Below are 14776 nucleotides of genomic sequence, written 5' to 3' on the forward strand. Positions count from 1 at the left end.
CTTCCCCTACGCTGCCAAAAGTAGTACCGGTACAATTGCAGTGTTCACGGCAATCTTACCACATTTATAAATGCACCAGGCTCCTTATACTTTGCCGAACACAATCTTAGAAAGCACAGCTTATGTACATTTAGACAACAGAAAGAGGCACATAGGGTTTTTTTTTTTTGTTTTTTTTTTTTTGTTAAACAAATGTCATTAAGATGATTAAATACAACTAGACATCAAAAGAGTGCAAATAGCATATTTGATAATCAATACTAGCCTACTGTGAATTTCACACATGCTTAGGAATGTCTGACCTGGCCTGGAAACATCAGCAATCCGGGATTAAACTCAGATAAAATAGTTACATAAAGCAGATACAATATAATTTCAGACTTAGTATTAATATATTCAGCCAAAATTATACAAGCATAAAATAATTGTGATCTCTATACAATCCATGATCTACAGTTTTGAGCTGCTGTATGTATTTGGATTCCCTCGTCACCCTATTCTTCTGTGATTTGAAGTTACCCATAAGTACAGTAACCTAAAGGAACTCAAGTGTTGGCAAGAGAAATGTTGGAAAGAGAAATGTGCTGCTACTGGATAGTCAGTTAGTAGTGAACCTGCGCATGGCCATTCACTGGTGCACCATTTGCCCTGTTCACTTATATAAAGTCTTGTGATCAGGTATACAGACAAGGCTTAAAAAGGTATAAATCCTAAACTACAAACTATTAATAACAATCAAACTGATCTTCTAGTCCAGTAGCAAACATTTTTCTCATGCCAAGGAGTTTGGGACTGGGTATATTGTTGACACGCGTATGAATCAGCCACCGGGAGACTTGGGAGCAGGGTAACGCCGATAAACGGCTTACCCTGCTCCTGCACAAGTCCCTGTGCAGTTAATTAATATTTCCCCTCCAGGCCAGCATGGATAGTGGGGGTGAAGTGTAATTTGGTTTCCAGCTATTGCTGGCAGCCAAATTACATTGTTTTTGTAGTCATTTGTGCTCCATATTTTGATGGCCCCAAATCACTCACTGAGTGAGTGCTGCTATGGTCGTAATTCCTATTACTGCCTATAGTGGTGTTGGCTTCGCCCAAATCTCCTGCGTTGTTTTCACAGCATTCGATCTGTAGGGCCTGCTATTGTATTGGTACCCTGTAGTATTACCCCCATTTTTTACCTCGGCATCAAAGGTGGGGAAGAGCCAATTTTTTCTCAATAGTGGATAAGAATGCTTAGCAAGGGGAGGGAATTTTACCCACAAAACACGCAATGGAACTTAGTAGATGGGAGTAGAGAGGCCAAGCTGCTCTAAATTCTGGGCCAAACTGATTCTCTTACCAAGCACATGGTGCTAAAGTTTTTAATGTCCCTGTCCTTTTTTAAATGCTGATGGAGCAAATCATTGTTTTGCCAAGTTATGAAACGCACTGATAGTAGAGGTGCTCTGACCACACCTTGCCGTGGGCTGCTACAGTTCCCACATAACTAAGATCTCGGCTCTTAGAAACCCCTGGGTAGGAGTAGTTTCTGGTCGATTAAAGTGTCCAATAGGATGCCTGCAAACAATAACACAGTTTCCAGAGTCATCTGCCAATCTCAAGATGCTGATGGTTGATGCAGTGGAACAAAGCACTATGGGAAAGCTTGCTAAGGATACCAAATTCAACCCACAAACATGGCAGTTGCTTGGGTTTGTTACTTCCAAACTGAAAGACTGATCTTCATGTTAAAAATCTGAACAGTAACACTAATTATGTTTCTTTAAAGCGAATCTCCAGCCTAAAGTAAAAATCTAGCAGGCTACCTGTAAAAGAAAGTTGTAGGTACTTGCGCTGCTTTGTCTGTATTTTCCAAGATACAAAACAACAAACTGTTTGATCGGTTTACACCGGGGCAAAATACAGCTTGTTGTTGTATGCAGAGATTGTATGTATTTGCAAATGTTTATAACTACTAAATCTAATTGTTTTAGATTATAAACAAGTAACTGGCTTTCAGTAAGCAAACTAACGGACTCTATTGTACAAACACTGAATAACACTCCCATGGGGCACTTTCATTGCTAATTATGAGGTGAGTAAACAGCTGATGTTTAGTGCCTTTGCTGTGCTAAGTAGGTGGATGTGCAAGATCAGAAGCAATGTTCAGAACTTTGTTTTTCTTACCAAAGCATCATGTTTAGCTGCATTTTTAGCCAAGCTGTACCCATCAAAGAAAACTGCCCAGGCTTTTTTCCCCTGCTGCTGTGCAAAGCATGATGGGATTTCCTATGCTGTTATTCATGTTGCCTAGCAACTGGGAGGGGTGATCAGCACACAGGGCAGTTGGAACTGTGTCTCATGCACCCTGTCACCTCCTTTCAACCAAAAGGATGGCTGCCCTCATGAAATCAAACATTTGCCTGTTCTTTTAAAACATGCTGGGTAAGAGATTATATTACCTATCTATTTTAATTAACATAACTAATGTAACTTAATGACAGTATGTTTGTTTAGGCTTAAGTTCCTCTTTAAAGAATAATTTGAGAAATTTATAGTTGTGTCACAGTACAAGTACATTTTACTTGATTTAAAGCAGTATGAACCTCAAAAATACAGTAGTTTTCTGCTCTAAAACCTTAAACACAGCAAAACAGACAACATGAAAACACTGATTTCATGTCATTCCAAGGCATAGCTAACTGATAAGTTTGTTGGTTGCAGGACACATTATCAGATTGTCTTGTACATAACTAATTGCTGGGCAAACAAAGTAGAAAAAAACCTTGGTACACACACCCTGACCACCATCGTTACAATACAAGCATTCCCCTATGGTTAGCGATGAATGATGTTGGAGCATGTTTGGATTCAGCGATGGCACAATGATGATCTGTTGTTTGGATCAGTAGCAGAAGCGCTAAAGTAAGGACCCAGAAATGCAGAACTAGCCACACCTGAGTACTTTTAATGGAGCGATAGTTTGTAGTCATTTGATACAAAGGACTAACAGTGATTATAGTCCAAATCGATCCACCAGGTTGGATCAGGCTACATGGATGATAATCGCTGTCTTTTACCGTCATTGGGACACTGTTTTTTTTTTTTTTAATGATTCTCTTTTTTTATTTCGAGTGACAGTGGTCGAGTGTGTGTTATCTGTTTCCCCCTGGATTCAGCAGAAGCTATTCTGCATTCTTTCCACAGCTAAGCTCAAGTTAAGACAAGACATTCAACATTTATATTGCACTTTTCTCCTGATGGACTTAAGGCACTCCCCCGAGGAGCTTTGCACAAAGACTGGTCAGAGGTTTGAGCCCTACATCAAAGGTAACAACTTTAAACAGTTATCAATTAACTTTTGAGTGAAGTAGCAGTCTTAGTATCAACCATTCCAGTAACTTCCAAACCATTTACCATTTATATTTTTTTGCTGTTAGTTTTATTCTGTGTTTAAGGACCATAGATGAGATTTAGGTTTCATCTCACTTTACTACTCTTTCTTGGCACCTTTTCAACATCTACATTCTACAGTCCCTATTTATAATGTCATGTTTTGGTGCAGTCATAGCTTAGGGAAGGATTGTGACTACAGATGTATGTAACTAAGGCACAAACTTAAATATTATTTTAGATTAAAAGAGTAATATGCTCTGTGCAGCCTGGAAGGAAGTGAACTGTTAAATGTCTATTTTATCCAATCCCCTAAACTTGCTGTACGTACATGAATCAGAAAAAGCTGCATCTCCATCTCTGCTATCCTTCTTCCAATACATTGTCTTGGTCCAAATCCAAAGGCTAGATTTCGAAAGTACGTTGATTCACCACCCATCCACCGCTCTGGAGAGAACCTCTCTGGTGAAGGAAAAATGTCTGGATTTCGGCCCATTGCATACAGTCCAACCTGTACCAGTGTCTAAAATTAAAATTGAAAAGAAGAAATTGTAAGTAAAATGACAGCTTGCTGATGTAGTCCTTTCTTACTCTAAGAAGTTTCTCCTTACCCCCCGTGGTATTAAGTAGTTTCTGATAACTGTGTCCCGCTTTGTGTATCTTTGTAATGTGATCGCAACAGGATGCAGCCTGCATGAAAGAAACATAAATGGCAGGAAGTTTGCTTTACATAAAATCTAACTATATGCAAATCGTGCAACGGAAAATAAAATATGTTGAACCTGTTATTTTACCTGAGCGTTTCTTTCAAAGCTGCTTTAACCATAGGAATCTTCTTCAACAAAGCATTAAGGTCATTCCCATAAGCCTCCCTGGCAGCTTTAACTTCAGCCCTGAGTTTCTCCTGTACACTTGGGGCACGGGCCAGCTCATACATGGCCCACTGTAAAGTCATAGATGTCTGACACAGGATAAAAAGAAAGATGTTGCATGTCAAAACACTGCAACAACACAAAAAATAGAGAGCAATAAGCCCCAAAATAGAGCAAGCGCCATGGACCTGTAAACTCCTATAAATCCAAGAAAAGTGTCCATCTAGGCTACCATAATAATAAGTCATCAAGCCTCCAATTGATCACATAATACTTTAATTAACCTCCTTGCCGGTTATCCTGAGCTCAGTTCGGGGTAACCTGCGCAGGAGGATTTCTCAGGCACCGCTGGGCCGATTTGCATAATTTTTTTCCCTCCACGCAGCTAGCACTTTGTTAGCCGCGTGTGGTACGCGATCGCCACCGCTACTTGCCGATTCGCCGCTACCCGCCGAGCCGCCCCCCCAGACCCCTGCGCAGCCTGGCCAATCAGTGCCAGGCAGCGCTGAGGGGTGGATCGGGATTTCCTCTGACGTCCCGACGTCCAGGACGTTGGTGACGTCATCCCGCCCCGTCGCCATGGCGACCGGGGAAGCCCTGCAGGAAATCCTATTCTGAACGGGATTTCCTGCTTACTCTGATTGCCGGAGGCGATCGGAGTGGGTGGGGGGATGCCGCCGCTCAGCAGCTATCATGTAGCGAGCCCTGGGCTCGCTACATGATTTGAAAAAAAAAATGAAAAAAAAATTGCTGCGCTGCCTCCTTGCCGGCGGGAATTGGACCGGCAAGGAGGTTAAGGACTTATCCCAGCAACAAAAAAAATAAATAAAAACAATTAAAACCATCCAGTGCACAGATTGGTCAGCAAGAGCCATATCAATATATAGTCACATATCAACAAAAACAATGTCCTCACATGGGCACCAGCTGATGTTAAACTGCCACATTTAATAGCAAGGTTTGCAATAGAAGGGACAATGTTGTACAGTAGAATGTATCCAATCGCAATACATCACCATTCCATCGGATAATACCACCCACAGAGACCTGTCCGGTCGACAATTGTTTCGCTAAAGTAGCTTTCTTGTGGACCGCTGCTCTCCGCGGCGGGGATAAGGCTCAAACGCCGCAGAACGAGTGAGCGCTTAAAGTATACCATATTGCGCACGCCCACTACGTCCTCCCAAGCCAATGGCAAGCCCAAGTCCTCCAGCGTAGGCGCGCGTCATTTCTGAGCGCAGCCTCACGCTGGTGGCAACCTTGGTCACGTCACCACGCTCCGCGGCGCTATTCAAGCGTCGCAGTCTTGGCAACTTACTAGTTTCCTAGTTACGCTGCGTCCACCCGGAAGCCAGTCTAAGACCGCCCCCGTCGGACGCAGCAATGTGTACCATGCAGTGGGCTTGACACAGGGAAAGGAGGACGAAAATCCAGACCGCACAGAGCAGGATGGCCAGGGGGAACCTTGAATGTAGAGACATCCATGCATCACTTGAAGGGAAAGATCCCATAACCAAGGTAAAGGAATTTGCACATATATTAGGGTTAATTATACTTTTAAGGACTAGAGAGAGATACACCAGAGAGTGACACCCCAAAACCAGATACAGACAAGGAGAATACAAGCTGCAAACATCCTAATATTAGACCATACTAATATTTTTGCAGAAAAACACTAAGTTCATTTCTGTCATTAAACCCCAATGGGCCTATTGCGTCAGTCCTCGAGATCCAGGTCAATTCCTTTTGAGAGAGCAGTTTCTCTCTATCTCCCCCCCTTCTCGGGGTTACTATAGAGAACAGTCCCACCATCTTCAACTGTGTGGGGTCACATTGATGCACCTCTTTAAAGTGCTCCACAAGTCTTGGGACTCCACCTTTGCCCTTCCTAGTAAACCTGATGTGTTCTACTAACCGTTCCCTCATTGGCCGGGTAGTTTTACCTATATAGAAAAATAAACAGGGACATACTACAAACTCAGTTCTACAGGTTATGAAATCCTTAATTTGAAAATTTATGTGGCCCAATCTCACATTCTTAGTTTTTTCAATGTGATCACATGTGGGGCAATGTCCACATGGAAAACAACCCTGCACTCTTTTCGTGCCTAACCAAGTTTTAGTCTGTGGTTTTACAAACTCACTTCTAGTTACAAAGGACCCCAATGTGGGGCCTCTTCTATACGCTAGCGTTGGAGGACTGTGGATTCTAGGACCGAATCCACAGTCCTGCTGTAAAATGTACCAATTTTTATTTATGATTTCCTTAACCCTATCACCCATGGGTGTGAAATCAAATGTCATCACAAACCTATCCTCTTGCTCTGCTATTTTCTCCTCAAGAAGACAATCTCTGTTCATTCCTCTAGCCCTATCCAAAGCTGACTCCAATTCATGTATATTATAACCCCTCTCAACAAATCTGTTGGTCATCTCCACTGCCTGGGACTCAAAATCCAGATCCCTAGAATTGTTCCTTCTCAGTCTAAGATACTGGCTATACGGAATTGCCGCTTTTACATGGGAGGGATGATAACTCTGGTGATGTAGAACCGAGTTTGTAGCTGTCGCCTTCCTATGTCCCCGAGAGATCAACACACCATCGTGTACCTCCAAGGTGAGGTCAAGAAATTGACCATATCTCCACCCCATTCTCCTGTAAACAGCATATTTCTGTCATTTTTGTCCAAATATTCCATAAAGGAGTTGAAACGGTCCCTGGTGGAACTCCAAATGACCAGCACATCATCAACATACCTGGACCATGCCCTCAGATCGCATCTATAGGGATTACTATCCCCATAGATGTATTTCTCCTCCCACTTAGCCAAAAAGATATTGGCAAATGTGGGGGCAACTGCTGTCCCCATTGCCGTCCCTGATATTTGGCTGTACCAGACATCACCAAATTTGAACGCATTATGTCCCAGAACGAATCTAAGGCATTCAGCCAAAAACTCACTTTTCGATTGTTCCACCAATTTTGGTGGCCAATAACATCTCTTGGACTACCCAAACTCCCATTTCTTGTGGTATCCTGTTATACAGGTTAACCACATCAATGGTCGCAAGGCTGTCCCCTTTGTGCCATTTGACTTGTTCAACCATTCTGAGGACATGTGTTGTGTCCTTCATATACGATGGAACAAAGGACAGCAGAGGTCTAAGGGCATGGTCCAGGTACTTTGAGAGGGGCTCTGTTATGGAGCCCCTCCCGGAGACAATGGGCCGGCCCGGGGGATCCACCAGGGACTTGTGGACCTTAGGCAGGAAGTAAATTACAGGCCTCCTTGGATACTCAGGGAATAAATCGTCTCCCAATTTTTTATCCAAGAAGCCTGACATCACTCCTCCACGTAACAAATTTCTCATTTTTTTCTGAAAGGTAGAGGTAGGGTCTGCAGATAATTTAACATAGGTAGTGGAATCTTCTAACTGTCTCATAGCTTCCCTAATATAATGTTGTGTTGACAAAACTACTATATTTTCTCCCTTGTCGGCCTTTTTAACTGTGAGATCTGGACGGGATTTTAACCATTTTATGGCTTTCTATTCACTCGGTGAGAGATTTCTCTCCACCTGTGGATAAATTAAAGCCTTAGACCTGTTTAAAGTTGGCATTGGTGGAGTCATCCATGGGGCTATCATTTTCAGCAAGTAAGGGCTGTAGTTCACTTATAGCAACGCTGTCTTGAAAGGACAAACTTGGTAAAAAATGGCCCTATCTTTGGTTGAATTGATTCCATGGGATTATCCCCAAACATCCTGTAAAGGTTGATCTTACAAACATTTTTGTAGAGGTCTATTTCAAACCTAGTGAAATCAAAGGCTGTGGTAGTAGCAAAATTCAGTCCCTTTTGCAAGACCTTGATACAAGGGTCTGACAACTCCCGATAGATTCAACACCTGTAGTTGGTTTGACTCCAGGGCTCGCTCTAAGCAAAACCCTCTTGGGGCATCCCCTTCCAGGACACTTTCTTTGCACATAATTCCTTGTTTTCTTCTCCTCCCTCTCCTTGTTTTTTCTTCCCAAAGGGGATACCTTAGATTTTTTCCCTTTTCTCTCAACCTCGGACTCTGATCCAGAGTCAGAGGTCCAGTAACCTTTTTTCTTTGGTCTACGTGGTTTTCTCCTTTTAAATATGTTTTTAGGTTTGGGCTCAGAGCGTGCCCAATCAAATATATGGCCCGTTTTGAAATCTTCCTGGTCTCGAAGATATTTGTTGAGCTTTCTCTCCTTGACCTCTCTCTGGATAGGTATCAATCTCCTCTCAATCTTACTCTCAACTTCCTTCGCCTTATCCCCTGTAGCTACTGCAGACAACCGGTCTTTCAAGTCGTCAATCTCTGTGACCACTTTCTCGTGTTCTTGTTCTGATCTTTCTAATGCCAGTTCTGACAGAACTTTAGCATGATTCAGATGAGCAGTGTTCCACTTTTCCATAAACACGGGCAGGGCCGGCCCGCTCATGAGGCGGGGTAAAACTTTTGCCTCAGGCGGCAAAGTTCTAGGTGCGGCATCCGCCTGTCCGTGGGTGAGGGAGGGCCGGCTGCCGAGCTGGAGGGGTAGCTGGCAGGACGGGGGTATTGGGCCTAGCGATGGGGAGGGGGGTCGGACCCCCCCCTCCCTTGCCTGGGTCCCCCGATCTGCGCTCCCCTCCAGCTTTAAATGTAGCGTAAGCAGCCGACAGTAAGAGGCAACGGGCGGGGATCACTCACCTCTTCCTCGTTCCAGCGTGCGCTCCACTGACGTCACTTCCTGCAACGCCGCCCACTGTATTGTACGTGGCCGGCGTTGCAGGAAGTGACGTCAGTGGAGCGCATGTTGGAACGAAGAAGGTGAGTGATCCCCCGCCCGTGCCTCTTACTGTCTGTCGGCTGCTTACGCTACATTTAAAGCTGGAGGGGAGCGCAGATCGGGGGACCCAGGCGAGGGAGGGGGGGGTCCGACCCCCCTCCCCACCGCTAGGCCCAATACCCCCAACCTGCCAGCTACCCCTCCAGCTCAGCGGCCCCTCAGGCGGCAAAGAGTCTAGGGCCGGCCCTGAACACGGGGTCATCACTGCACTCTGCAGGGGGTTAGTACAATCGGAACCCTCGCGATACATAACCCTTATCCTTGTATCTTTTTAAAGATGCAACAGTCCAGAACACTCGTACCTCTTTCTCAGATGCCCTGAACAACTTCTGCTCTATGCGTCTGGTGTTCAGGTCTCTGTGGGTGGGAGTAGCTGTACTGTTGTCCGAAAAGTACGTTTCCCAGTCAGATCACTCAAATTTAAAGACATCCTCTTCCTCCGCTTCTGCGGATAGATGCATAGATTCAATAAGCTCTTGCTCTAAAGTGGATGCTTCCTGCATTGGTGCAATCGAAGACAGGCAGATACTAGTAACACACAGTTCATAAGCCTTTGAAAGATAATGCACACAATACGTTCTGGCTGGTTAGACAATCTTGCAAATCCAGCTTGACAAACCATAAGCATGTGCCTCCATGTGCATCAGAGCAGAGGAAAACTTGTCAACAAAAACAATGTCCTCACATGGGCAACAGCTGATGTTAAACTGCCACATTTAATAGCAAGGCTTGCAATACAAGGGACAATGTTGTACAGTAGAATGTATCCAATCTCAATACATCACCATTCCATCGGATAATACCACCCACAGAGACCTGTCCGGTCGACAATTGTTTCCCTAAAGTAGCTTCCTCGTGGACCGCTGCTCTCCACGGCGGGGATAAGGCTCAAATGCTGCAGACCGAGTGAGCGTTTAAAGTACGCCATATTGCGCACGCCCACTACATATGGTCACATATATAGTCACATATAATCATTGTGTGCAAATACTGGCAAAAAAAAAATAATTTACCTATAGCAGGCTAAGCATTCCATAATTGAACCTTCCGTAGTGCCCAATGTATATGTAAAAGGATGCCGCTAATAAAGATTAGTAGGCTTACTCAGAACTGCAGATGTAAATGGTCCCGCTGCCTGTCTGTGCCACCTCACGCGTTCCGTGACCCAGTCACTTCTCCAGTATTTGCACACAATGACTATATGTGACTATATATTGATATTGCTCTTGCTGACCAATCTGTACACTGGATGGTTTTAATTGGTTTTATTTATATTAAATAAATTAAATAAAGTATTAATTAAAGTATTATCTGATCAATTGGTGGCTTGATGACTTATTATTATAGTTGCCTAGATGGACACTTTTCTTGGATTTATAGCATGTCAAAATACTGACACTGTGTACTTACTATATAACAAATTAACACATTTCATTCTACTTGTGTTTGTTGTATATTCACTTGATTTCACTTTGCATTTCTGACATATAAAGGTTTATGCAATAGCTGCTGTATCAGCCAGATGCTTGCTAGAATAGCAGACACATTTAGAACTAACATGGTTGGTGAGCCATTTACGCCTTGTTTTTTTGTCGCCTCCAACTGGTCCAGATTTTGTACATATACAACATAGTACTGCAGACCAACTCTAATAGCACAGTTGCTAAGCCTCTTTCCATTTTTCTGCCTTTAACCTCCCCTCCCCAATCAGATCCTAAACTAGGCATGAGCAAACTTGGCCCTCCAGCTGTTAAGGAACTACAAGTCCCACAATGCAATTGCCTTTTTAAGTCAAGACTGTGACTGTCAGACTCCTGCAATGCATTGTGGGACTTGTAGTTCCTTAACAGCTGGAGGGCCAAGTTTGCCCATGCCTGTCCTAAACAAACAGTTCACCTTTATTCTATATTTAAAAATATTAAAAAAATCTACATTCCAATGTTTTTCCCCTCCGATCTGGTGTAGGAGTAGCGTTGCCTCCTGCTACGAGAAAGATTAGCTGAGCTTTCACCCATACCCAAATCATTCATGAAAGGGAGGCGTGGCCAAGCTGACCCCTAAACTCTTATGTCTGAAAGAGAAAGGCTCTGTCAGTTGCAGATTTCATGAAACTATAAAGTGAGTTATGTTAGGGTGCTAATCTCCCAATAAAGGTGTAACAGTGGACAATTAACTCCACTCATCATCAAAATATTTAAAATATTTAGTCTTTCCGTGGTCTGACTGAGGTGAGGATGGAGTGGACAAAGCAGGGCAAGAAACGTGATTTTCCTATACTGCACTGAGAAGAGTTAAAAAGCTAACTAGTTAAAAATAACCAACTAAAAGAAAACCATCCTGTAAAATCACCCATCATGAGAGCTAAAAATGCCAGGCATGCAGGAAGCAGTGGAATGAACTACCGTATATACTCGAGTATAAGCCGAGTTTTTGGGCCCAAAAAAGTGGCCCAAAAGTGGGGGTCTCTGCTTACACTCAAGGCACTACTTTGTATAACCCCCCAACGCCTCCCTACTGCGCCCCCGGAGTGGTCCCTGTGCCACATGCGGGTGCATAAAGATGCGGAGCACTAGGCATAATGATGCGGTCACCCCCGAGTCTCTTTCTAACTGCCACCTGATCCCTCACCAGAGTGGAGCGAGATGCTGCCTTCGGTTTCCCACGGGCCGTTCTCCGGGCCACCGCTCAACAGCAATCTATTCTTTTGCTCCCCCGCCCCCCCCCCCCCCCCCCGCTGCTATCTCCCCGTCAGGCGGCATATGCAGTGAAGCGCATAGCGGAGCGTTCACCCATCCATCCACGCCGCCTGTCGCAGTCTCGTATCTATGATGTCTTACAATTGCACGCGTCATAGATACAAGACTGCGACAGGCGGCGTGGATGGATGGGTGAACGCTCCGCTATGCGCTTCACTGCATATGCCGCCTGTCGGGGAGAGAGCAGCGGGGAGAAGCCAAAGAATAGATTGCTGGTGAGCGGTGGCCCGGAGAACGGCCCATGGGAAGCTGAAGGCAGCATCTCGCTCCAATCTGGTGAGGGGTCAGGTGGCAGTTCGAAAGAGACTCGGGGGTGACCACATCATTATGCCTAGCGCTCCACATCTTTATGCACCCGCATGTGGCACAGGGACCACTTCGGCACTGGGAGAAGCTATGCCGTATCTGCACATTCTGGGGGCTAGAATGAAAAGAGATATTAAAGGTAACAGTTAAATACTGACTAAACATTAATATGAATTTGTGTACAGTGTGAAATTTTGCTGGCATTAAAGGTCACATGAAATAGATTTTATGCTTACTGTGCATTTGTACATTTCGGTATGGGAGATGTTTGGCAGTATAGCTATAATGGGATGATTCTGTCTGTACAGCATACTTTGCTGCACAATACAGATTCTGATTTATTTATAAAAAAATATTCCAGGGCCAATTTCACAGTATCATCTTTGGCAACTGGAGAGTGAAATCCTTGTCCTCCTGAGGTTATTTTAGTCTTCTGTATGTCTGAGGACTTAAGCTGCGTACACATTTAGGATGGTTCTTGGCAGCCGGTGGGTTGGAATTTCCTACCCCCGGCTTATACTTGGGTCACACATTTTTTCCAGCTTTATAAGGGAAAAGTTGGGGGTCGGCTTATACACGGGTCGGCCTATACTCGAGTATATACGGTATGTTGTTTTTACTTCTGGGTTCTTGTGCTTGCTCAGGGGTGTAACAAAAATAGTCCCCATGACCCCCACCATTGCAGGACACGGCAGGGGCTGAGAGGGGGCAGGGGGCTCCTGTAACGAAAAATCTGCAACGTCGGATGGATTGCGGAAATATGGTCGCATCCAGTCCGGCAAGCGGACCTTCCAACGCGGGATGCGGAAATTCGTCCGCATCCGCTGCGCACACCCGTCCGAGCACTCTGCTCCAAACTCACCAACATGCTGTTCACCAGGGTTCTGCCATCTTGCCTCTAGGGGGTGCGGCCGCACACCAGACACGCCTTTATACTCTTAGAAAGCGTGTCAGCTGACCTGGAGGTCAGCTGACATTTTAGCCTGCTCTGATTGGTTGCTGCCTGGGGTGGAGACTTCTCTCCCAGGCAGTATATAAGGAAGTGCTTTTCAGTCACACTTTGTCTGTGTTTGCGATACCCTGTGTCAGCACTCAGACCTTAGACTAGATCCCAGGTGTTGAAACCAAGGACTTCACACCTAGACTAGGAGATTATTATTATTGTTATTGATTCTCTGTGTATGATTCTGTGCCTGTCTTGACTTCTCTTCTGCTTCCTGATTCTGTACTCTGCCAGCCCGTACCGTTAACGACTATTGGCTTGGTTCCTGACTATTCTCTCGTCTCACGTCTCTGTACTGTTGCCGCCTGTACTGTTGCCGAACCTCTTTCTGTCTGACCTTGCTCCCTTCAGTGGAACGTCTCCTACTGTTGGGTTATTATCTGAGGCTTGCCTCCCTGAGACGCCGGCCCTAGCAGACCGTTACTGCCAGAGGCCGAGATTCCTCCACTGCCACTTTGGGGGATCTCACACACGGGGTTCCCATTCAGAGGTAACCACACCTCTGAGGAATTGCCGTGTGGTGGATATTTCCACAACTTTGTGAATATTTACTGCTTTGTATATTTTCATGTTGTTCGTGTGTCCACTGCTTTACATCTACCCGCATTATTAGCAATTCCGCAGATTGCTATATAATCGGGTCTATCCTTGTATTATTGGCGATACTGCGGATCCCCAATAATCAAGGTTCGGGGTGTGACACTGGTCTGAGTAGATCATTTCAGGCACTTACCGTGTTAGTGAGCCTTCCGCTGATTTACCATCAGGAAGATACTTACTATTTCACTCTAACATATCTGCATTAGTGGTGATTCTGTATATCACCACTTAATCAGATATTTGTGCCTCTTGCTGACACCAATCGTTACAGAAACACAGACCATAAAGAAGTAAGATGGAGGGGGTGATAAACCAGCTTCAGACTGTAAGGGCAGAGTTAGAACAGCTGAAGATTACTGTAACTGCACAGCAGGCTCAGATTACTCAGTTAAATGAGACTGTCCAAAGGTTGCAATCACCACTTAACGTTCTACCTCCCCCGGCTCTTAGCGAGCCTAAAATGAACATTCCTGAGAAATTTTCAGGCACAAGGTCAGATTTCCAGAATTTCCGTCACAGAGTGCTGTCTTACTTTGAGATGAAACCTGTGTCCTCGGGAACCGAGGCTCAGAAGGTCACACTTATCAAGACTCTATTGCATGCAGATTCCCAGACGTGGGCTTATGGCTTACCTGATGAGCATCCTGCTCTGTCTTCTGTCCAGGAGTTTTTTAAGGCCATGGCGGTCATCTACGATGATCCAGATAGTGCCGCCACGGCCGAACGTAAGCTCAAAAACCTTAGACAAGGACGCAGTACTGCTGAGGAGTATGCGTCAGAGTTTAGGAAGTGGGCTGTGTCCTCTAGATGGGAGCGATATGCACTCTTGGATAGATACCTAGATGGGTTGTCAGAAGCAGTAACTGACGTGATGGTTAGTCATCCGGAACCCAAAGATCTAGATGAGGCTATTACGCTGTCTATTAAAATAGATAGGCGTCTGAGGTACAACAAGAAGGGCAGGTACCCCATGTACTCTAGGACTTCTGGGGCCAGTAGCTCGGCA

The 14776-nt window shown here is 44.8% G+C and overlaps 1 protein-coding gene across 3 annotated transcripts in view; it reads right to left on the reverse strand.

Annotated features, from left to right (window-relative positions):
• CYP11A1 (cytochrome P450 family 11 subfamily A member 1) overlaps positions 1 to 14776 on the reverse strand; it is a 79451-nt gene that overhangs the window by 4579 nt on the left and 60096 nt on the right. For all 3 annotated transcript variants that reach the window (XM_068272579.1, XM_068272582.1, XM_068272580.1), the window contains 3 exons: positions 4170 to 4336; positions 3987 to 4065; positions 3707 to 3898 (listed from right to left, as the gene is read on the reverse strand). In XM_068272579.1, the coding sequence (XP_068128680.1) occupies positions 3707 to 3898; positions 3987 to 4065; positions 4170 to 4336 (438 nt within the window). The remainder of the gene's footprint in view (positions 1 to 3706; positions 3899 to 3986; positions 4066 to 4169; positions 4337 to 14776) is intronic.

This window comes from Hyperolius riggenbachi, chromosome 3 (assembly GCF_040937935.1).
Source record: "Hyperolius riggenbachi isolate aHypRig1 chromosome 3, aHypRig1.pri, whole genome shotgun sequence".
NCBI classification, from domain to species: Eukaryota; Metazoa; Chordata; class Amphibia; order Anura; family Hyperoliidae; genus Hyperolius; species Hyperolius riggenbachi.